At 39.6% G+C, this 25,678-nt stretch overlaps 1 protein-coding gene across 3 annotated transcripts in view; it reads left to right on the top strand.

Annotated features, from left to right (window-relative positions):
* The window catches only part of LOC127442467 (low-density lipoprotein receptor-related protein 8-like), a 162,511-nt gene that overhangs the window by 51,586 nt on the left and 85,247 nt on the right, over positions 1-25,678 (top strand). For 2 of the 3 annotated variants that reach the window (XM_051700520.1, XM_051700519.1), the window contains exon 4: positions 20,440-20,562. The exons of the other annotated variant lie outside the window; for it this stretch is intronic. In XM_051700520.1, the coding sequence (XP_051556480.1) occupies positions 20,440-20,562 (123 nt within the window). The remainder of the gene's footprint in view (positions 1-20,439; positions 20,563-25,678) is intronic. 3 annotated transcript variants of the gene reach the window in all.

Here is a 25,678-nt window from a genome sequence, read left to right as displayed (position 1 = left end):
TTTTATAGGTATTTACAGCTGCGCCACATGCTCTGTACGGTTTTTGTAGCACACACCCCCCTAAGGCGGTAGGTGCTTTGGGAGAGGTGATTGCTGCTTTTGGAAAAGGTCATGAGGCATCAGTGTATTACTCCCTGCTAATTCAGAGTCTGGGTGATGAAGCTTTAACTTATATCAAGAGATTATGTGAGAAAGATTTGAATTTGGTATTGGAGGATGGAGTGTGAACTAAGATTCTGAAAAATGTCAAGTCTGTATCTAGAGATGCAAGGGTTCGCCTTATACAATTTAAGATTTTACACAGATTTTATTGGACCCCCTCTAGATTATATAGGCTTGGTCTTAAAGACACACCCACCTACTGGCGATGCCAATCAGAAGATGGAGACACTACCCATGTCTTTTGGGGGGGGTGTTAAGATTCAAGATTTTTGGTTAAAGGTTCAGAATTATTTGTATGACGTTTTGAACATTCACATTTTGCTCTGTCCCAGACTCTGTATTTTGGGTGATGGGGCGGTCATGAATTTGAGGGATAATCACATTAAAAATGGGTTCTGACCAGTCTCATGATCGGCAGGCAAATAATTTTAAGGAGTTGGAAGTCAAATGGAGCACCCTCTTTTTCGGAGTGGTGTGAGGAAATGGGGAGGGTAGCTGCATTTGAGGAAGTGGTAAATAGAAGGCTGGGGTTTAGGGACTTATTTGATAAAAAATGGGGCAAATATTTAGTTTTTTTGGGGGACTCTCAGAGAGGTGATGTGGAGAGTGTAGTTTAGTTTAATCATGTATGTTTATTATTATTTTATTGTATTTATTTATTTGTATTAATTATATATATATATATATATATATATATATATATATATATATATATATATATATATATATATATATATATATATTTTGGGTTGTGTGTGTGTTATTATGTGGGACCACGGGGGTGTTCGTGGGATGTAATGTAAAATGTTGATTCTTTGTATATGTGTTGAGTTTTTCTCTGTAATGTGCATATGAATCAATAAAAATGTTAATTACAAAAAAATAATTACTTCCTTGGCACTTTTTTGCACTGCTGGATTGTGTTGTATCCTTATATTGTTTGCATGTCCATATTGCACTTTTAGTATATAAATATGTAGGAAAGAAATCAAACTCTAAAGCATATTATAAAGTAGATAATTCTGACTCTAAATTCTGATTGGATGAGCCGTGTTCGAAGCGCACACCTGTCTGTGATTACCAAAATTCAAACTACTTCCCTCAGTGGCCAAAGCTGGAAGTGTTGTTGAACGCGTGAGCTCCAGATTCCGGGTGAAATGTCCACTGAGGGGCGCCAAAAGCAAATTGTAATGCAAGTTGGTTGTAGTTGTAAATGGTGTAATACAGTCAACAAGAATGCATATTTGATTAACTCTACCCCCTACCCCCAACCCTAAACCTAATCATCAGTGGAGTAAAAATGTAAGTCACTGATTATGTGAACACGATTACTTTGTGGGTTCACCATGGGATGAGAACTATGAGTCTATGACGCTGCTTATGCACCATGCTATCAGTAGTGCCACAGGAAAAGGTAAAACACTTGAATTGATGCAAAAATATTTGATGGGCGATGTCGCTTGTTAGTAACCCAGCCGAATAGGATGATTTCAGGGTACTGGAACTTTTGGTAGCAACATATGGTCTTCTCATGTGATCATGTTGGAACTTTATTTCTATGGCAATGCTCATAACGCTAAAATAAATATGTAGCTTTGTTGCTCATGGTGGCAAAATACGTAGTCATTACTTTAATTCACCTCTTTATGCTCTTGCAAAATGTTTAAGAACAAAGAAAGCACATCAGATCACACTGGCTATAACAAAATGGTATATCAAACAGAAATATAAGTACTTAAAGCTGCACTATGTAACTTTGTGCTCTCTAGCGACATCTATGGTTGAAAGTTTAAATTGCAAGCAATTTGCGGAAGAACACATTATGCTAGTTGTGTTCTGGCACTGCTCTTCCGGCAGATTAATCTCATGATTTCAACTTACCTGGACATTGCCTGTGTTTGATCATGACAGGAGCTATTCAGAGCTGGAGTCATAACGTGCTGTTTTCATGTTGATATTATGTTATACAATTAAATATTTCAAACTGAAATATTACTTGCTTTGATGAAGATAAAAAAACACATAAATGTTACACTTAAAATGCTTAAAAATGCAATATAACAGTTAACAGTCAATTTCAGAAATCATAAATATTAGTAAACATGTCACAGTAACTTCCCCCGACAATGTAGGTACATCACCATCGGTTAACACACGAGTAATGTTTGATTTATAAAAGCATGACAGGCAATATAAGCTTCAACAACCCTACCAGAAAACATATTCAAGCATTATAGCAGGTAAACAACTTCGCCAAACGGATAACAGATAAACATCCATCTAGACTGCATCGATGCTGTCCTGAACTGCGTGAATGTGACTGGACTGAACTGAATGTAGTTTCTCCAGTCGGAACACGAGACAGAGGGTACTTCTTTCTTGTGTTTAAGGACATGCCGTAATTATGCAAGAATGTACATCATAAGCCAGCGATTTTGCGCCAAATCCTACCCGACAGCTCAAAAAACAAATAATTTGAATATGTTTACCATAGTGAATGAGGGTAAGGTAAGGACATTGATTTGTTAATTTTTAACCAACAAATCTTACATAGTGCAGCTTTAAATACCTTAAAAGGGGTCATGACATCCTCTTTTTTTTTTTTTTTTTTTTTTTTTTTTAATAATTGTATTATCTTCCCTGAGGTCCACTTATAATGTTAGTAGTTTTTTTGCACCAAAAAAGTCCTAATATAGTAATATATAATAATTTTCTTGCCTACCTCTGGCCCTCTGTCTGAAACACTCGGTTTTAAGCTCTCTGGCCATTTAAGACTTCAATGTAAAAGGTCTGTTATGATTGGCTAACATCGTATATTGTACAATGACCTCTTATATGTCAAAAGATCAAAGAAAATGTGATTCCTCATATCATGACACATTTAACTGGTTAGATTCTTTTTACATGATGACACAACAGTCATGTGAGAAAAGTCAGACCTTTCATAAAACTAAGAGTTTCTAAGTTGTATTTATGAGTTCAACAAAGATGAGAATAGTTTTAGGAGATGAAAAATCATAATGCACTTAATTGGAAGAATTGTTTCTTTGTATTGTTCTTATTAATTTAAATATTTATTGAGTATTAGTGCCATAATATCACTGTTGCCGCTATTCTATTAAGGCAAAAAGCCATTCAAGTGCGTGCATTACAGTGATTTTACGTCATGCTTAGTGTTGTGCCCATGGCTCAGTCACATTCCCCCTTGCACAGAAAAATTTGCAGGCGAAGATGGTATGGCTGAATGTGAAGCATGTGTGAAACCCACATGTGCTATGTACTAAGGACTGCCCCAAACAGAGGTAACTGGCTATTGCTGCTGGTCAACAATGCAATGCAAACAACAATGCAAATTGGTGTATCAAAGTTCACCAAACCGGATTTTTACTTCCGGAACCAGACTGTTGCACACTATAGAGATTCATTAGTGAAATAGGCATGTACTAAAATTCTAAAATGTACACTGTTGATTTTCTACAAGCAGAATAAATCAGAAATTGTTGTAATATATTTAAGATATAAAAAAAATGCCATAAGTGATTGAAATAAACATAAATTGAGACTTGGCCAGTGTTTGCCAAGTTTTAATTAAAAAAAAACAAAAAAATCTTAAATTATGTTACTCAATTTATATTTAGTTTATATAATTTTTTCTCCTATCATTATACATTTTGGGACCACAATAAAACAGATTTTCATTAATGGTGTGCCATTATACAGTAATCAAGAATGTATGAATTAAAAAAAATAAATTATACCCTTTTCTCCCAATTTGGCATGCCCAATTCCCACTACTTAGTAGGTCCTCGTGGTGGCGTGGTTACTCACCTCAATCCGGGAGGCGGAGGACAAGTCTCAGTTGCCTCCACTTCTGAGACAGTCAATCTGCACATCTTATCACGTGGCTCGCTCTGCATGACACCACGGAGACTCACAGCAGGGAAGGCTCATGCTACTCTCCGTGATCCATGCACAACTTACCACACGCCCCATTGAGAGCGAGAACCCCTAATTATGACCACGAAGAGGTTATCCCATGTGACTTTACTCTCCCTAGCAACCAGGCCAATTTGGTTGCTTAGGAGACCTGGCTGGAGTCACTCAGCATGCCCTTGATTCGAACTAGCGACTTCAGGGGTGGTAGTCAGAGTCAATACTCGCTGAGCTACCCAAGCCCCTAATGTACGAATATTTTATGATTTTCAATACGGGTCAAAAATGACCCGAAGGACAAAAGAAGGGTGCAGTTACTTAAGAAAATAGGAGGGTTAAGATATGTGTTTACTACCTTCATCTGTCTTATTCATTGCATGTGTAGGCTGCTCTGAGAATGGAGTTTGTATGCTAAAGACATTTTTGTAATCTTAGAAGCATCTTTATCAGAAATCTAAAACAAAAGAGTGTCCTGATGCATTTAAATGGAATGAATACTCAAGGGGCATTTTAGCATGCTCCAGCTCTTCTAATGAATTCACAAAGGCTGATGCTTGCTGTAAAACCATTAGCTGATGTGCGAGATATTAGAACCAGTTAGGCATTCTGTTTATTTGTAAGCCTGTTTGTTTGCATTAATGGTTTTTACTTGGACTTAGTAATAACCCATGTCCCTCTCACATGCTTAAGTGAGTTATGTTTTCTTATGTAGGCTTTATATGTAATATTACCATGTATATTTACTTTACCAGCGTGTTTATTATCAGTGTCCACTGTAAAAAGTGCTGACCTGCAATTGTTACTTTATGGAGCTATGTCTAATCTAACTCTTAAAATTAATTTTGTTCAGGTTTGTTCAGGTTGATTCAGTGATACTAAAGGAATATTCCAGGTTCAATAAGCTCAATCGACAGAATTTGTGTCATAATATTGATTACAACAAAAATATAATTTTGACTCAACCCTCCTTTTCTTTAAAAAATCAAATATTGAGTGAATCCTTTAACATTTTTGGATTGGTTCCATTGACTTCCAAGACAGCCGAGCATTCTTGCCAGTGAATTATAGCAGCTACAACAGTAAATAACAAAAGATAAATAATAATAATAATAATCATAACAAATAAATTGGAAGATATTATTGCATTTAATGTTTAATTTAAGACAATAAGTATTTACATGGCAGCGAAGAGTACTAATTTCAAGCTCAGATCATTTCGACATCCATGTTTTTGAATGGAAATATGGGTGGCCTTTACCTGCTGGGTCATATACACAGCAGTTTTGTGTGCCTTTTACTATCGGACAAATGTGAAGGCTATGTGTAAATGCTGACTTTAAATTCACTGGTCGAGCTTTCATGAACCGCACATTTAAGCTCCCAGAGCAGGGTAAAGTTAGTTTTAGGTTCAATATTTTTTTTAATATTCAGCTTCTCATACCCGTGCTCGCTGCCGGTGGAAAGTTTGCAAAGATTTCGCACACTTGACTTGATGTTATGGTATATAAATATAAATGGTATATAACTATAATGTACAGACATAAAACACTGCACTCAGAACGGACAGTTGGTGTGGCTGCAGAATTATGACTTAAAATGCTCCGATGCGCTTTCATTGCTTAGTATACTTAAGGGGTCATCTGCAAACTCCACTCACTATTAAATACAGGCGGTGTCCAGTCACTCATTCAGCTGATGTACAAGTTAAACATAAAATATTAAAAGTACACTTTTATATTCCAAATGTTGTAGTAGGTTGCCAGTTAAAAGTCTTTACAATGTATGCATGTGCTTCAATAGTCTTATGAATGTATGCGTGGCAAGTTTGGAGAATAAATGGTAAAGACTTTAATATTAACTGAAACGAATTCATCTGAACAAATAAACAGCAGAGAACTTTTATTCTGTCTCACAGCATTGAGGAAGATGACAGGTTGCAGGTTGACCAATCAGAAGAAAGGGGTGTTTCAGGTCCACCCATAAGTGCGAATCGAATATTCAAGCCATATATTAGTGAAATCAAATAATCAAAACGCACAGTGTTCTGTGGCTATTTTTCCAATTTCCTATTTTTAAATCGAAATTACAGAAAAAGTAATTATTATTATTTTTTGTATTATTGGTTTTGTAAACAAATAGTGAAATAAGTCGTTTTTTGTTTTTCCGATTTTGAATTCCTAATTGAATATGAAATGAATGAATGATACACAGATTTTTAACTTGTACTAAACCTGGAGGTTTCCTGTAAATAATAGTTTTGACTTGAATAAAACCAGTTAATTAAGATGTTACCACATTTTATAGGATGATAGATATGCCTTTCTTCTATTGTAATGGCTATATAAGAAAGTATATTAAATCTCCATGGATGTGCATAACCGTTTTCTACATGTAGCCTGAATGTGTTTTTAATACAAGCCAAGTCCCGTTTAGTAGCTAGGCAGGAAATTCAGTGAAATACACGCACACAAACAGCACAAACCCAAAGGAACGGTATGAAAACTTTCCAGTAATATAGATACAATCTCACACACACCCTTTCTCAATCTGTCAAACATTTCGGCTGCTTTCACGCTGGAGTAAACTTGTGCTCTCACATTAGAGAACACTACTGTATGAACGCTACTAACGATGATGTGACTGTGTAAAAATAAATGATACTGCCACATTCAGCATATTTAACATTATACAAAATGATATTACAAAACCCAATTTAAAAGCTTTTAAATGGAAAACACAGTCAAACCTTTTTTCAAAGGAGAAGTATTAGTGGCTGAGAATGTGTTGATCTCTACAGTCAAATACAGTACAAACAGGGCTTTGCTGCCCCACTTTATGTAACTGACAGCCATATGCCATCCAATATGTTTAGTAAATCACTGTTAGTCTTGTGCATGCCATCTTTTGCTTGAGTATCCCCTTGTAACATTACCCAGTAATGAATGTAGGATTATTACTGGCTGAGGAATCTGTCAGTGGAGTTAACTGTACTGCCAGTGGAAATCACACTGAAATAAAACAGTGCTTAAATTATTTTTTTTTTTAGCTGTTCTGTCTCATTAATTTGGCCCAACATGTAGAAATTACCTAGTTTGTTCCTCAGTCATGACGTGTAATTTATAGTAAAATCAACAGACTAGCTAGCTACTAATGCTTTATAATTGTTAAAAGGAATAGTTGACCGAAAATACAAATTCTGTCATTATTTACTTACACTGGTGTTGTTCTAAACCCATCTAATGATTTTCTGTGGAACAGCAAGCAGTGTTAGGTGTAATCCATTTACAATTTACTCTTTTTTTTTTTTTTTTTTTTTTTTTTGTCAAAAAGTATTGTAATGCATTACAATAGAATAGAAGTCACGGTCAGTTAAAGAAGCTGTTTTAACCACTCGATGATGATTTAAAGTAAAATATATGCAGTAGAAAATGCTGCATTTGTCTTGTTTACATTCTGAATTCATGACACTAAGGTGCTAATGTGCCATACGCAGCCATAATATGCATCAGTTACACTCTGTTATTGTAATTTATGATGATACTGATACTACTGCAAAGATGGGTGTATAAAAGAATGTTGATGTTCAGAATACAGACAAAAGAATGATGATAAGAGAGGCATATCTTACAATGGGAAGATGTGTGTATGGCTTTCGCTGCAGATGGCAAATGAAAGAATGGGCACATAGATTTGATACTTTTTGTAGAGCAATTAAACAAAACAAAACAAAAAATCGCATGACATGTTCTTGGAAAATATCTCTTAAGCGAACGATCGTACAGAATCGTAAATTTACACCAGCTCACTAATGACTGCACACCGGTGTGTCCATGTTGACTGATCTATATATATATATATATATATATATATATATAAAATTTATTTATTTTTCTCCCTTTTTTTCTCCCTTTTTTTCTCCCCAATTTGGAATGCCTAATTCTCAATGCACTCTAAGTCCTCGTGGTGGCGTAGTGACTCGCCTCAATCCAGGTGGCGGAGGACGAATCTCAGTTGCCTCCGCGTCTGAGACCGTCAATCCACGCATCTTATCACGTGGCTTGTTGAGCGCGTTACTGCAGAGACGTAGTGCGTGTGGAGGCCCATGCTATTCTCCGCGGCATCCACGCACAACTCACCACAAGCCCCACCGAGAGCGAACCACATTATAGTGACCGCAAGGAGGTTAACCCAACGTGACTCTACCCTCCCTGGCAACTGGGCCAATTTGGTTGCTTAGAAGACCTGGCTGGAGTCACCATGTTGACTGATCTTAACTGACTGAACGCCGTGAATGGGAATTAGCTGTCGGCCTCAAGGTAGGTGGAGCTCCAGGTCACTCCTACTGATGAAATGGACCAATGGCATTAAGAAGGTGTTTATCAGCCGATAAGACGTTTTCCTAAAAGTATGCCCAGATGAGCTGTTACAAACCACCAAAATGAATGCTAAAACACCTTCTTTTTGGCTAGATTTTTGTTCTAAAGGACATCACACCCTTTTGTTCTTCAATTTCATAGGAAGTATGTTGGGGCCTTAAGGGAGAAATGGGTAGAGGTAATATAGACATTACATTAAATTTGTTGATTGGTAAGTTTTTAGAACATAACTTAAGAGGAAATGAATAAGTAATGTGATTTACTTTTCAAATTAAGTAATCAGTAAAGTAATGTGAATACAATTTGAAAGAAGTAATTAGTAATGTGCAGTGGAATACATTTTTGGGGTAACAAAGCTGCATTTCCATTTTGGCATTAGGAGCATTGCCATAGTAACCCAACACTGCAGACAAGGAGTAATTGTAAAAAATTTTACTCTCCTCTTTTTCATAAAACAACAGTTCATAGTGTCTAGTTTCAAGTTTTAAAAATGTAAAAAGAATAAATAAAAAAAAGGCAGCATGACAGCAGTCCACATGATTTTGTGCCATATTACAAGTAGCTCTGCGTTTAATTCAACAGTGTTTGTCAAGCTACTCAAAAAATTTAGCAAGCTAAGCTACCAACTACTCAACAGAAAAATTAGTTAAGCTAAGCTAAAAGCTACACTTCAGAGAAAGTGGCAAGTTACACTACAAGCTACACACCAAAAGTAGCTTGCTACATTTAAGCTACTTAATTTTTTTTCCAACCAGATACATGAAGCATACTATTGTAGATAAAGCATCTACAAGACTTCTTCACACTGACGTGCACAGAACAGGGGCTACAGGGGTGCAAGTTCCTGCCCCTTTTGTTCAAATATAAAAGTGCCCTTCACAAATGTAAAGGTGCCCTTTTAAGCTGAGGTGCCTTTAAGAGTGCGGAGGTGCCTTTAAGAGCACAGAGATTTAAATGTAATATCTGATGGTATCAGATGGTAATACCATGGTAATCTGATATAAAATGTATATATTTATGCACCATTCTGTGTTTACATGGTGCTTCAAAGTACTTCAAAGAATACCATGGTATTACAATGGTAATTTGATATATGATTACCATATTCATATAGGTTATTATTTTACATGGTGCTTCAAGGAAATTCAAGGAATACCAGGGTACTGCCATGGTAATTCACTATATGATTTCCATATTTATATGCCTTTGTATAACATGGTGCTCCCAGTTAATGGCCAAAAACATGGTAATGCCATGGTACTTTTTTAAGTGTTTTCGTGTAGGCTAATAAGTGTTTTGATAAATCAGGTGATATTCTGACTTTTTCAATTATCGGCATCGGCCGATAAATTTTCCCGTTTGGCCGATTTTTTTCTTGAGGGTGCAGAAAATCGCCTGTTTGCATATAAAGCATCTGAGACATGTAAATGACCAGTCACAATTCATTTTGTTGTTATGTGCCATTGTTTTACTACAATAATGGACCGGTGTGCAACACAGTCTCATTTAAATGGTCTGCATATCAGAGCCACGGCAGACACGTTTGAGCTTATAATGTTTAAATGCTTGCCTGTTTCATTCTCTATCTTTCTCCTCAACAGTCTTGTCTAATGAGAAAAAGGCAAATATCAATAAAACTAATATCATATACTGTCTGCAAATTTGAGCATATCTCATTTAAACAGATGTAATAAACCAACCTCACACAACTCAGCAGATCCAGCGTCCCGTGGAATGCTCATGTATGTACCTCTAAAGCGCATATTCTAACAGCCTCTCCTCAACAGTTCCCTGTAACTTTTCTAATGATAAAAGGCAAATATCAGTAAAACTTCTATTATACACCATCTGCAAATATGCAGATATCTTGTTTAAGATGTCATTCACGAACCTCACAAAAATCCAGCATTTTCTTCCCATCGAGCGTTCATCTAATATCTTCCTCTGAAGCACATATTCTATCAGCCAGAATCAAAAACTTCAGGATCAAAAGTTCCTCTCATTCACAAATCTGTCTGTAACAATCCAAGTAGGCGATCCAGGCAGTTTAAACTGTCAGGAGATTGAGACTCGCGGTGGATCCACACGAGCACGTGAGTGCAACTTCAAGGCTGCGTCCGAAACCAGGAAAATACTGCCTCCGGAGGCTGTATACGGAGGTAGGATGAAAATAAGGTGCTTTTCAAACTGTTTGGAGATCAGTTTCCTTGAGAGTTCCATTCATTCAAAGCAGATGTCAGTTAAGCCATTAACTGATTAGGCAGCAAGGTAGCAAGTCAGCTGCCTACATTTTCGGATGCAGCCCAAGTTAAAAGCGCATCACGTGTGCTATAAGTAAATGTCTTATTCACTATCACAGTATGTGCAATTGGTTTGATTCAATATTTTTTGAGTAAATGCGACTGCTAATGTGGACATGCCATCCATGGTTGCTGGACTACTGTGTGTACTGTTATTTACTTCTTCCTAATATATTAACAATTTATTCATGTGCAAATAAATTACTAAAATTTGATGACTAAACAGAAATCAAAAGAAACTGCTATCTACCTGTGGCAGCGGGGGCATGGTTAAGTGTCTGTCGAGAGAGAGAGTGAGAGAGAGAGAGAGAAAGATAGAGAGAGATACAGTGGTAAGGGTGCATACACCTGAGCCAAATTATGACTAACACCTGTCTCTAATTGTAGTGAGACTGGGGAGAGCAGCATAAAAGGACCATGCCAGCAGCAGATCGAGTGAGAGAGCCAGAGATCTAGAGTCCCGCTGGGTAGTTGATGTGTTAATGTGAAGCTAATGAGTTATTGTGAAGCTAATAATTTATTGTAAAGCTATTGAGTTATTGTGAAGCTGTAAGCTCAGAAAGTTGGCAGTTAAAAATCCTTACCTGAGACTGAAGAAACCCGGTTCCCTGTGTCCTCCTTCCCTCCCTGTGTGAGGTTTTGCTACACTACCATTTAAAATACAATATTATTTTTTAGTTTTGTGTGAAATTTAGTAAATATAGTGCTAAATAAGAGTTTATTATTTTTTTTATTTTTCTAGCAATTTAATGTTTGTTTTTTACTATATTAAATTGTGTCATATATCAGCATTGTATCGGCCTATCAGCCACCCTGCTCTCTAGATATCAGCATCAGCCATTAAAAAAACCATATCGCTACTTGTGAGCTTTATTTTCTGGGTGTAATGTCGATGGAGGGGTGCCAAAAGCAAATTGTGTAGCGAGTTGTTTTCAGATGTAAAGGCTGAAATACAGTAAAGAGGAATTAATATTTTATAAACTGTACCCCCCATCCCAAACCCAAAACCTAAATTCTAACCATTAGTGGAGTAAACATGTAATCTGAGAGGGAAAAGGGCAACTTTTGAATGGTGTTCGTCACTGATTATGCAAATGCGATTACTTCCTGGTCTCAAAACTGGATCCGATCCCGGGTCTCCTACACTGCTGACACATCAATCCTAGGGTACTGGAACTCTTGGAAACAATATGCCGACTTTCTGTGTGATCATGGTGGGAATGGAGAATGGCATTTGAGAGCTTAATGAGCAGAGTGGAAGATTTCCAGTGAATAAGGCTTAAATATCTGTCTGTTCCTCACGCAAAGCTATTTTATGGCTTCGGAAGACCTGTAAAAGAGTATATGAGTCATATGTACTACTTTTACGATACTTCTTTGGGGTTTTCTTTATGAACTTCCATTTTTCAGACAAACAGATAGTCCTATGTTGGGTCTTTCAAACAAACCTAATACAGTCCCGACACTGGACATGCCTGAAATCTATTTACATGCGTCAGCCTTGCAACAGCAGAAATGATTTGAAATTGATTTCATTTCGGGATCAGTTGAATGTGTTTAGAGACTAACTGTGGTATTTGACTCTGCTTATTTTAGTGAAGTGGAATTAAGAAGCTTTTCATCAAATAGCCATCAGCAAAGCCACACGTGTCCTCTGAGTTCAGCATGACCTTGCATTCTCTAACCTCACACTTAACTGCATACAGCACAAGTGTGATGTCACATGGAGGTGGAGCCTTCTAGCCTTGCTGTGCTTTTTTCAATCACACTCTTTCTCTCTGTTTCTCTCTTACACGCTCCTTCTCTCCCTGTTTTTTCCCCACATTCTACACAGTGAAGTGTTGATCTACCCCCCCCAGATTAAATATAATTTTTAATGGAATTAAGCCAGACAATTTTATGTACTGTAAAAAATGTTTGTCAGGTAACTTAAAAATGTGCTTCATGCGGTACTATCTTACGGAGCCCCTTAAAGGACAGGACATGTATTTTTCTGAACATTTTTTGTGTGCCCTCGCAATAAGTTTTGCGTTCCCTCACAATAAGTTTTGCTTTCCTCGCAATAAGTTTTGTGCTCCCTCGCAATAGTTTTGTGTTCCCTTGCAAAAACTTACCATGGTTGTACCATAGTAACCATATTTTAACCTTGATATTCCTAGAAATACATTAACAATGCAGGAAAAGAAAACAATGGTAATAAAAATGATAATTTTGTGGTTATTATTGTTTTACTACAATATTTGTAGTAAAACCATAGTAACCACAAGAATTACCATGGTTAATCTATAGTAAAACCATGGTTACTATATGGAGAGATTATGCTGTATTAACCATTGTTTCCACCAAAAAACATGCTTTCTTAACTTTTCATAGTTACTACAATATTGCTATAGTAAAAGCATAGTTAATCTATGGTATTTGTATAGTAAAAACATAATAACCACAAAAATTATGATTTTTATTACCATAGTTTTCGTTTTCCTGTATTATCACTATGGTTTCACTACAAATATCATGGTTAAAATATGGTTACAAACCATGGTAAATTTATTGCGAGGGAATGCAAAACTTATTGCAAGGGAGCTCAAACTATTGCAAGGGAATGCAAACTATTTCGAAGGCACCCAAAACTTATTGCGAGGAATGCAAACTATTTCGAGGGCACGCAAAACGTATTGCGAGGGAATGCAAACTATTTTGAGGGCACGCAAAACTTATTGTGAGGAATGCAAACTATTTCGAGGGCACGCAAAACTTATTGCGAGGGAATGCAAAACTTACTGTAAAACGTATTGCGGACACACAAAACTATTTCAGAAAAAAACATTACCCTGTCCTCTAAGGGGCTCTGTACTATCAAAATTAAATTAAAAAAAATTCTAACATTTTATTTAATCAGACTAAATCAAACTGACAAATTAGTTTACACCAATGAAAGTCATTTTTATGAGTTAGATCAAGTAGAAATTGATCCTTGAGCTTACAATTGCAGGTTACCAAAGCTCAGTGAAGAAGATTGTGAGAAATGTTGACTATACTGAAAAGTGTCAATAATAAGGTAATTATAATCTAATAGTAAATCTAATTAAAATTTGACTATCAAATTATAGTGTCATTAACTTAGCAACATGCTTATGTCAAACTCTACTGGAATGAATTATGAGCCAAGCCTCCCATGGTCTTCATGTGAGGAGTGCTTTTTGTGGGTGGGGTGGCCAGTGTTGCTGCCTATGTAGATCAGTCACTTATGAGGTTCCATTTGAATTTGGATGCTGCCTTAGAAGGCAGCTGCCTACGTAGGCAGTAGACAACAAGACGGCTCACTAGGTTTTGGAACTGTGCTCATATTTCACACTTATCTGCATCTCCTGATTTAATGTGTCCTGTTCATGTTGATACTACTTTAAGTGTTTGAGTCTCTAAAATATTAAGCATGTTAAATTTAAACTGTTTCATGCTTGATTGATCTTTTTATCTGTCATTTATATGTCTTTCTACTTCTTGCATTTATGCTCCCATTTGTTAATAACAGACTCATTAATTCACTTCCTCTGGCTGTGCTAGAATCTAATATGTCTGTCTGAATCTTTCAGACTTGATGCCTTATATCACGACAAACTCAAACTCGCACACTGCTTTACTGCATTGCAGATATCAGAAAAACATGTTGGATGCCAGAAGTGGTGTATGTACAGGGTTGGGAGGGTTACTTTTGAAATGTATTCGACTACAGATTACAGAATACATGCTGTAAAATGTAATTTGTAATGTATTCTGTTAGATTTCTCAAGGTCAGTAACGTATTCTAATACTTTGGATTACTTCTTCACCCTTCAGCACTGGTAGATTTTTTCACTTGTTTTGACTATAAGAACTCTGCCAGTACAGTAAGATAAAATACACATGTTAAAAATACATTCTCTGAAAAACCTACATATCTTATGCAGTGTTGTTTCTAAAACAAGATCAATCAAATTTATCTTGTTTTAAGGATTTTTAGATGTTTTTACAGGAAAACAATACAAAAATTATTATTAAGAATACGATTTTTGCCCTAATATCAAAGGTCTTATTAGAAAAAAAGGAAATTATGATCCAATGTGAATTTTCTTGATAAACAAATATGATCGTGCCTGGTAACATGTGCATGTAAAATGGCTAGAAATAGCATTTTAGCTTAGCGTAAAGCTGACAATTTACACAAGGATTATTTCTATTTCTTCTGCTCCAAACTGACTTCAAACTTACTTCTCTGTCTGCTCGTATGAATGTAACACAGAATAAATAACAGTCATCATGCCAGATGAATGATACTAAAAGTCTGGACTAGTATTGCAGTGATGTGAAAATCTGAATGGTGTTTCACATGTTGCTATATGGATGCTAGTGTGTTTAGGTGGTTGCTGGGGCTTTGCTAGGCTTTTTGCTATGTTGCTACTGTATATGGATGCTAGGGTGCTCTGGGTGGTTGCTAGGACAATTTGGTGGTTGCTAGGTAATTTGTACAATGTTGTGGGTGGCTGCAAGGGTGTTGCTATGTAGCTGCTAAGGTGTTTTGAGTGGTTTTTCGCATCTGGATTGTTGGGTGTTCTTGTTCTAGGGCGTTTCTCTGTAAATTAGAGGGTGTTGTGGCTGGTTGCCAGAGCATTGCTAAGCTGTTGCTAACAGGGGCGGGGTTACGTTTTCCGAGGCCTCAAGCAACCATCCAGAAGTGGGCCCCCTTTCTGTGTACAACCTGGAAAATGATTACAAAAAGTGATCTTGTCATTTCTACAAGCCAATGTAGCCAAGTACGTTCAAAATTTTAATTAAATAAAAATCTAGATGAAGATAATGAATGCATGTTTTCTTCAGTGTTTTTCCAATAAAATGGAGAAATCTCCCCCAATGTTCTTATGAGCATCGAACGGTCCTTTGGGAACAAGTCGACTTGCCCAACAAATAGAGCATTTTGAGTGGAAATGCGTCACATGGTCTTACCGAGTCTTGTCGGAAGTATGTCATGTGGAGAAGTCCCATGGTAGGTCCTACCTGAGAGGGGAGGAACTCTACAAACACGGTGACCGGGGGCAGAGGACCCTCTGCCCAAGGAAGATGCAGTTTACCAACAGGGAATGATTTAGCAGCAGATATATCACATGGGGTCAACTATGGGGAACCAGCGCATGTGGAGCACCTACCCCCGTACAGGGCTTAGTTAGCACATGTACTGGGCCGGCAGTGAGTTTCTCTGCAAACTCGCCTGCCACAGGGCTAAGGAGGAAACTCATCCAGGGATCACAACTTGTGAACATGACTGGGAGTCAAAAGCACACATCTTCACCTCAGGGGAGGGGAAAGGTGCTATGTGCAAGCGGTACACCGGCCAGCTGTCACGGAACTCACCTGCTCGTACCTGACAATATACGGGACGAGACCGGCTCAATCTGGAGATTGTAGAACCTCGCAAAGGTGTTGGTCTCGCAAAGAGGCGCCATTGGTCAGGGCCCAGGAGGCCGCCACACTCCTAGTAGAGTGGGTTCGTAGCCCCACGGGGGGCAGCACGTCCTGAGCATGATATGCCATCACTATGGCGTCAATGACCCAATGGGCAATCCTCTATTTGGAGACAGTGCTCCCTTTCCACTGTCCGCCAAAGCAGACAAAGAGCTCCTCCTGGGGCAGCGCTTGCAGGTTCACCACCTGATCCCTAAATGGGGTCGTGGGAACCTTGGGCACATAGCCCGGTTGGGGTCTCAGGATCACGTGAGAGTAGCCCAGACTGAAATCCAGGCATGTTTCGCTGAGAGAGAATGCCTGCAGTTCCCCTACCCTCTTGATGGAAATGAGCGCAGTCAGGAGGGCAGTCTTCAAGTGAGTGCCTTAAGCTCAACTGAATCCAGGGGCTCGAAGGGAGCTCCCCGTAGACCCCGAAGGACTACAGAGAGGTCCCACGAGGGCATGAGGCGTGGTCTGGAGGGATTCAACCTCCTAGCGCCTCTCAGGAACCTGATGATCAAGTCGTGCTTCCCCAAATACTTACCATCTACTGCATCGTGATGTCCCGAAATGGCGGCTACATACACCTTCAAGGTGGAGGGGGACAGCCACCCCTCCAGCCTCTCCTGCAGGAAGGAAAGCACCGATCCGACTGTGCATCTCTGGGGGTCTTCGCATCGGGCAGAACACCACTTAGTGAACAGACACCACTTCAAGGCATACAGGCGCCTCATAGAGGAAGCCCTAGCCTGAGTGATCATGTCTACCACCGCGGGTGGTAGGCCACTTAGGTCTTCCTCATCCCGTCCAAGGGCCAGACGTGGAGATTCCAGAAAGAAGGTCCTTCCTCAGGGGAATTCGTGGGGGGGGGGGGGGCTGTTGTGAGGAGCATGAAGTCCGAGAACCACATCTGGGTGGGCCAGTAGGATGCTACTAGGATGACCTGCTCCTCTTCCTCCCTGACCTTGCACAGGGTCTGTGCAAGTAGGCTCACTGGGGGAAACGCATATTTGCGTAGTCCCGGGGGACAGATGTGTGCCAGCGCGTCTATACCGAGAGGTGCCTCGGTCAGGGCGTACCAAAGCAGGCAGTGGGAGGATTCCCAGGAGGCAAACAGGTCTACCTGTGCTCGACCGAATCGACTCTAAATCAGTTGGACCACCTGGGGGTGGATTCTCCACTCTCCCCTGAGTGTAACCTGTTGTGACAGTGCATCCGCTGTGGTGTTGAGGTCGCCCGGGATGTGAGTGGCTCATAGTGACTTGAGGCACTTCTGACTCCAGAAAAGGAGACGGTGGGCGAGTTGTGACATGCAACGGGACCGTAGGCCGCCTTGGCAGTTGATGTACGCTACTGTCGCTGTGTTTTCTATCCGGACCAACACATGCTTGCCCTGGATCAATGGCTGGAGCCTCTGCAGGGCCAGTCCAAGAGCCGGTGGCTGTGTGCCCATTGCATACGGCACCCCAGCGCATCTTGGAGGTGTCCATCATAATCACAACATGCCTGGAGAACTACTCTAGGGGAACCCCTGCCCATAGAAATACTAGGTCTGTCCAAGGGCTGAAGAAGCGGTGACAGATCGGCGTGATAACCACACGATGTGTCCCGTGGCGCCATGCCCATCTCGGGACTCGAGTCTGAAGCCAGTGCTGAAACGAATGCCTGAACACCTTCAGACAGTTCAGCACTGACTGTGCGCACTCGTTCCTGAGCTGCACTGACATCGAGACTGAGTCCAACTCCAAGCCAAGAAAAGAGATGCTCTGAACCGGGAGAGCTTGCTCTTTTCCCAGTTGACCCGAAGCCCCAGCCAGCTGAGGGGTGTGAGCACCAGGTCCCTGTGTGCACAACACATCCCGAGAGTGAGCTAGGATTAGCCAGTCGTCGAGATAGTTGAGGATGCGGATGCCCACTTCCCTTAGCGGGGCAAGGGCTGCCTCTGTGACCTTCGTGAAGACGCGAGGGGACAAGGACAGGCCGTAGGGGAGGACCTTGTACTGGTACACCCGGCCCTCAAAAGCAAACCACAGGAAGGGTCTGTGTTGAGGTAAAACCGAGACGTGGAAGTAAGCGTTCTTCAGGTCTACCGCCGCAAACCAATCTTGAGGTCTGCCGCACGCTCGCTAGAATACGTTTTTGCATCAGCATCTTGAACGTGAGTCTGTGCAAAGCCCGGTTCAGTATTCGTGGGTCCAAGATTGGCCGCAACCCACCGCCTTTCTTCGGTACGATGAAGTAGGGGCTGTAAAACCCCTTCTTCATCTCGCACTGTGTTGTGTTTTTAGATTTGTATAATAACTTTAAGCAGGTTCAGATGTTTGGAATTGCACAAATGGGTGAACCTGCAGCACTTTGCCTTCACAATGTATGTAAACCGCTCCAAGACTGCTGCAAACAGTGTTACCATGCTTGAACATAAAACAATGTATCACTGCCTCCCCTTGAGCGTTTTCCTCAGCTTTCTGACTGGGGCTCCCCAGATGTCCAGGGACCCACACAATTGCATGGTTTGTGTGGTGGCTAACACTGCTGTTCTGAGTGGTTATTAGCATGTTGCTATATGGATGCTAGTGTGTTCTAGCAACCTAAAAATTTATGTATAGGGTGTTGAGGGTAGTTGCCAGGGCATTACTATGCAGCTGTTAATGTGTTCTAAAGTGGTTTTTAATACGTTGCTATATGGATTATAGGGTGTTATGGGTGGTTGCTAGGGTGTTCTGTGTGGGTTTTAGCATGTTGCTATATGGATGCTAGGGTGTTCTGATTGGTTGTTAGGGCATATAGGTGGTTGTTAGGACATTGCTAGGTTATTTATAGTTGTGTGTGGTTGCCAGGGTGTTGCTACGCCATTGCTAAGGTGTTCTGAATGTTTTTAGAATGTTGCTATGTGGATGCTAGGGTTCTCTGGGTGGTTATACAAGGGTGTTCTGAGTGTTTTTTCATGTTGCTAAATGGAGGCTAGGGCATTTGGGTGGTTGCTAGGGCCTTGCTAGGTAATTTATAGGATGTTGTGGGTGGTTGCCAGGGCATTGCTATGTTTTTAGCATGTTTCTATGTGGGTGCTAGGGTGCTCTGGGTGGTTATACTAGGGTGTTCTGGGTGGTTTTTACCATGTTGTTAAATGGATGCTAGGGCATTTGGTTTTTGGTGGTTGCATAGGCATTGCTAGTTAATTTCTAAGGTGATGTTGATGGTTGCCAGGGTGTTGCTGTACAGTTACTAAGATGTTCTTGAGTGTTTTTTTATTTTGTTTTGTTTTGTTTTGTTTTTTTTGCTATATGGATGCTAGGGCGTTTGGGTGGTTGTCAGGGCATTGCTAGGTAATTTATAAGGTGTTCCCTATAATGAGACTCAGGTCCCTCCTTCAGTGTAAATCTATGGGATTTGTTTTGCATAGGTTCAACAAAGTGGTAAGTTATTAACTTGACATAGGCTGAATAAGAAAACTTATTGTAAATGCACAAATGTTTTCACCTCCCTTTTAAAAGTTGATGGGCCCATTTATTTTGCTTTCTTATTCATTCAATTACATGGCTTGTTGCATTTTATTATTTGCATTTAGCATTGTTTTTTTCCGTGATGTGTGCGACCCTGTCAGAATAGAACTGCAAATGGCTTTGCAAACACCAATAACTTGTTATTCAAGAGCAAAATGAGAAAATTGCTTAAAGGAAGCTGTTCTTTCTCTCTCTTTGTTTTTTGGTTTATACATCATATCCTTGGCAAATCTAATTGTTATAAACTTGTTGAGCCACTTTGAACTCTATTTTGGTATAAGGCCCCAGCTGATTCATTGACTGTGGCGGCTCTCCAACCTTCTACATCCAGAGATGATTTATTTATAATCTCTGATGATACCTCTTAAGCTGTAATCTAATATCAACAGACAGCCTGCCAAATGGAACACATTGACCATAACTGTGAATGAGAGAGGAGAAAAGATCTGCTAAATTGAGGGCTTTGGGGTCTCTAATCTGCTGCCAGACCCCGTTCTGTCTCACTAAAGGGAAGCCTGGAGAGAAAAAACTATGAAAGCCTTAACAGTCTAGAAAGTCTGGACTCTCTGAGACTTCTCTATTAATGGAGGTCTAGTGAACACTAGTGTGTTCAACAAAGTGATTCAGTGCCAGTTTGTTTTGCAACATGTTTCAAGTTAGCCTGTTCAAACCTGTGCTTCTCTCCCACAGCAGTCAAACAGACGTGTCCCCCGGAGAAGTTTGACTGTGGAGGGAAGTGTGTGTCACTATCCTGGCGTTGTGACGGTGAGAGAGACTGTGAAAATGGTGCAGATGAAGAGGACTGCGCAGCGGGTGAGTCTCTCAGACTGTTTGTTTGATCCTCCGCAGGGAGTTCTGTTTAAAGCTGAGGTGATACTTTGAACTGACTTTGACCCCTGATGCTGTGGACTCTGCTACACTCCTGGTGCTAAAATACACAAGTAGGCTGAAAGATCTAGAAGCCAGTTGATATCCTGAAGACACTATGTGTATGATTTTTTTTTCATTAAGGCTGTCGATTTAACATGTTAATTCAGTGTGAATAATTAATAAATTAATAAATAATAAAAAATAATGTAAAAAAAAAATTTACGCAATTAATCATACCCCCTGACCATACGTTAATTCCGTTATTTGTAAAGCTGTCTGAATTAATGCATTAACACATGCGATTAATTAAAGTTTAATGCATTCATTTTTCTTAATTGGGATTAACACATTTAACATGAATACATCATAAACCAGCATAAATACTCGTTGGAAGGGTGGAACCTTTACTTTGTGTCTGCCCGGAGTGATTAAACTGACGCACACTTTACAACACACAACAGTGCCTCCATGTCAGTGATAAAATGATGGAGAAAGAAAGTCTTAACACTATTTGATGTACAAAACAAGCACAGATGTGAATTGTGATTAAAATCAAGTATTTTTCAGCCTATTTAAGGCGCATTTTAATTACCACAGAGGCAAGTGTTAACTATCACCAAAACACAAAATGAGATGTTTTTGTCTGCAAGCGCTTTTCATGTGGAGTTCAAAGCGTCGCTTGACGTTGACGTCATGACCCAAATCATGAATGCGGCTTCATGATTGCTGTAACAAAGTGGATAGCGACAGTCTACCACCAGATTAATATTGTAGAGGATGAGAGTTTAAGAGATTTAATGCCCATTGCGATGAAAATGCAACCTATGTGGGGACTATTTCTTTCAATTTGTCAAACTTTGGGAAACATTTAATGTTTCTTGAACCGGTGCTATTTTAGTGCATTTCTATCTTTATACTGTGGAAGGCTTTGTTTGGAATTTTTTTTAATAAAGCATTATAATGTTACATACAGTATTGTTCTGTTTTCTTTCCTAAGATGGAAATAAATGCATTTTGACAGGAAAATAAATTAGTGCATTCTGAAAGTATTCAGACCTCTTAATTTTTTCACATTTTGTTATGTTGCAGCCTTATGCCAAAATGCTTTAAATTATTTTTTTATCCGCATCAATCTACACTCCATACCCCATAATGACAAAGCAAAAAACAGATTTTTGATAACTTTGCAAATTTATTAAAAAGAAAAAACTGAAATATTACATTGACATATTATTCAGACCTTTAACTCAGAACCTTAGATGAAGCACCTTTGGCAGCGATTAGAGCCTCAAATCTTTTTGGGTATGATGCGACAAGCTTTGCACACCTGGATTTGGGGAATTTCTGCCATTATTTCCTGCAGATCCTCTCAAGCTCTGTCAGGTTGGATGGCGACCGTCGGTGGACAGCCATTTTCAGGTCTCTCCAGAGATGTTCGATTGGGTTCGAGTCCAGGCTCTGGGTGGGCCTCTCAAGGACATTCACAGAGTTGTCCCTAAGCCACTCTTGCATTTCTTGGCTGTGTGCTTAGGGTCATTGTCTTGTTGGATGGTGATCCTTCGGCCCAGTCTGAGGTCCTGAATGCTCTGGACCAGGTTTTCATTAAGGATATCTCTATTTTTTGCTGCATTCAGCTTTCCTTCAACCCTGACCAGTCTCCCAGTCCCTGCCGCTGAAAACACCCCACAGCATGATGCTACCACCACAATGCTTCACCGTTGAGATGGTATTGCACAGGTGATGAGCTGTGCCTGGTTTCCTGGAGCTCAACCAGAGTGACCATCGGGTTCTTGTTCACCTCTCTTACCAAGGCCCTTCAAACAAATCCTCCACGTGCAGCAATGACAACTTTGCAGATCCTAGGCATTCTAGCTGTCAGTTTGTCCAGATACTCATGTGACATTTCACCCCATGCTTCCTGTAGCACTTTCCATAGATGTCGCTGTCTTGTTGAGCACTTCTCATGCACCTTACAGTCTAGCTGATCCCACAAAAGCTCAATGGGGTTAAGATCCATAACACTCTTTTCCAATTATCTGTTGTCCAATGTCTATGTTTCTTTGCCCACTCTAACATTTTCTTTTTGTTTTTCTGTTTCAAAAGTGGCTTATTCTTTGCAATTCTTCCCATAAGGCCTGCTCCCCTGAGTCTTCTCTTTACTGTTGTACATGAAACTTGTGTTGAGCGGGTAGAATTCAATGAAGCTGTCAGCTGAGGACATGCGAGGCATCTATTTCTTAAACTAGAGACTCTGATGTACTTATTCTCTTGTTTAGTTGTACATCTGGCCTTCCACATCTCTTTCTGTCTTTGTTAGAGCAGTTGTCCTTTGTCTTTGAAGACTGTAGTGTACACCTTTGTATGAAATCTTCAGTTTTGTGGCAATTTCAAGCATTGTATAGCCTTCATTCCTCAAAACAATGATTGACTGATGAGTTTCTAGAGAAAGCTGTTTCTTTTTTTTGCCATTTTTGACCTAATATTGACCTTAAGACATGCTAGTCTATTGCATACTGTGGCAACTCAAAAACAAACACAAAGACAATGTTAAGCTTCATTTAACAAGCCAAATAGCTTTCAGCAGTGTTTGATATAATGGCAAGTGATTTTCTAGTACCAAATTAGCAATTTAGCATGATTACTCAAGGATGAGGTGTTGGAGTGTTGACTGCTAGAAATGGGGCCTGTCTAGATTTGATCAAAAATGACAAATGTTTTTTTTTTTTTCAAATAGTAATGGTGCTGTTTTTTTACATCAGTAATGTCCTGACTATACTTTGTGATCAGTTGAATGCCACTTTGGTGAATTAAAGTACCAATTTACTTCCGAAACAGCAAAATCTGTGATTGACTGACTTTTGGCCACCAGTGTAGAGTGTGATACAGTTGAAATTAGAAGTTTACATACACCTTAGCCAAATACATTTAAACTGACATTTAATCATAGGAAACATTCCCTGTCTTAGGTCAGTTAGGATCACTACTTTATTTTAAGAATGTGAAAGGTCAGAATAACAGTAGAGAGAATGATTTATTTCAACTTTTATTTCTTTCATCACATTCCCAGTGGGTCAAAAGTTTGTATACACTTTGTTAGTATTTGGTAACATTGCCTTTTAAATTGTTTAACTTGGGTCAGACATTTTGGGTAGCCTTCCACAAGCTTCTCACAATAAGTTGCTGGAATTTTGGACTATTCTTCCAGATAAAACTGGTGTAACTGAGTCAGGTCTGTAGGCCTCTGTGCTCGCACATAGTTTTTCAGTTCTGCCCACAAATTTTCTAACGGATTGAGGTCAGGGCTTTGTGATGGCCACTCCAATACCTTGACTTTGTTGTCCTTAACCCATTTTGCCACAACTTTGGAGGGATGCTTGTGGTCATTGTCCATTTGGAAGACCCATTTGCGACCGAGCTTTAACTTCCTGGCTGATGTCTTGAGATGTTGCTTCAATATATCCACATAATTTTTCTTCCTCATGATGCCATCTATTTTGTGAAGTGCACCAGTCCCTCCTGCAGCAAAGCACCCCCACAACATGATGCTGCCACCCCCATGCTTCACGATTGGGATGGTGTTCTTCGGCTTGCAAGCCTCACCCTTTTTCCTCCAAGCATAACAATGGTCATTATGGCCAAACAGTTCAATTTTTGTTTCATTAGACCAGAGGACATTTCTCAAAATGTAAGATCTTTGTCCCCATATGCACTTGCAAACTGTAGTCTGGCTTTTTTATGGCGGTTTTGGAGCAGTGGCTTCTTCCTTGCTGAGCAGCCTTTCAGGTTATGTCGATAAGGTCTCGTTTTATTGTGGATATACATACTTGTCTACCTGTTTCCTCCAGCATTTTCACAAGATCCTTTGCACTTTTCGCACCAAACTACGTTCATCTCTAGGCAAAAGAATGCGTCTCCTTCCTGAGCGGTATGATGGCTGCATGGTCCCATGGTGTTTATACTTGCGTACAATTGTTTGTATAGATGAATTTGGTACCTTCAGGCATTTGGAAATTGCTCCCAAGGATGAACCAGACTTGTGGAGGTCCACAATTGTTTTTTCTGAGGTCTTGGCTGATTTCTTTTGATTTTCCCATGATGTCAAGCAAAGAGGCACTGAGTTGTTTGAAGGTAGGCCTTAAAATACATCCAAAGGTACACCTCCAATTCAGTACACCTCCTATCAGAAGCTAATTGGCTAATTGTCTAAAAGCTTGACATCATTTTCTGGAATTTTTCAAGTTGCTTAAAGGCACAGTTAACTTAGTGTATGTAAACTTCTGACCCACTGGAATTGTGATATAGTCAATTAAAAGTGAAACAATCTGTCTGTAAACAATTTTTGGAAAAATTACTTGTGTCATGCACAAAGTAGATGTCCTAAACAACTTGCCAAAACTATAGTTTGCTAATATTAAATCTGTGGAGTGGTTAAAAAAATAGTTTTAATGACTTCAACCTGTATGTAAACTTCTGACTGTATATTGTTTAAATCTATCTTAATCCAAAATATTAATATTATAGGCTGTGCTTCCAAGCAATTACCATCAAAGAAAAGTAGAGCTGGTGAAAATACGTCCTTGACATCCTCGTCCAAGGTTTTCTTGATAAATGGCCTAGACTCTAGGGCAGTGGTTCTCAACCCTGTTCCTGGATCCCCCAAACAATGCACATTTTGTATATCTCCCTATTCTGACACACCCAGTTCAGGTCTTGGAGTCTCCACTAATGAGCTGATGAGTTGAATCAGGTGTTTTTGATTTGGGAGATATCCAAAATGTGTAGTGTTGGGGGGGGGGGGGGGCTCCAGGAACAGGGTTGAGAACCACTACTCTAGGGTATTGATGTTAAAGTGGCAGAGCTCATACCCATATGTCATACTCACTGACTGTCTCAACACTTTTGGTGGGAGGTGCTTGAGTGCTGCCAATCAAAAATGGTAGTTCTGCTTCGGCCAATCAGATGTCTTCACAGACCCCCACTGTGAATCCCTTTGCCCTACTTTCAAGAGCCTGTGTAAATTGTTCTCTTTCTGCCTCTCACTTTTCTCTCATCTGTCTTT

Source organism: Myxocyprinus asiaticus, chromosome 6, assembly GCF_019703515.2.
Source record: "Myxocyprinus asiaticus isolate MX2 ecotype Aquarium Trade chromosome 6, UBuf_Myxa_2, whole genome shotgun sequence".
Classification (NCBI taxonomy): domain Eukaryota; kingdom Metazoa; phylum Chordata; class Actinopteri; order Cypriniformes; family Catostomidae; genus Myxocyprinus; species Myxocyprinus asiaticus.
This window is presented reverse-complemented; position numbering and strand designations above follow the sequence as displayed.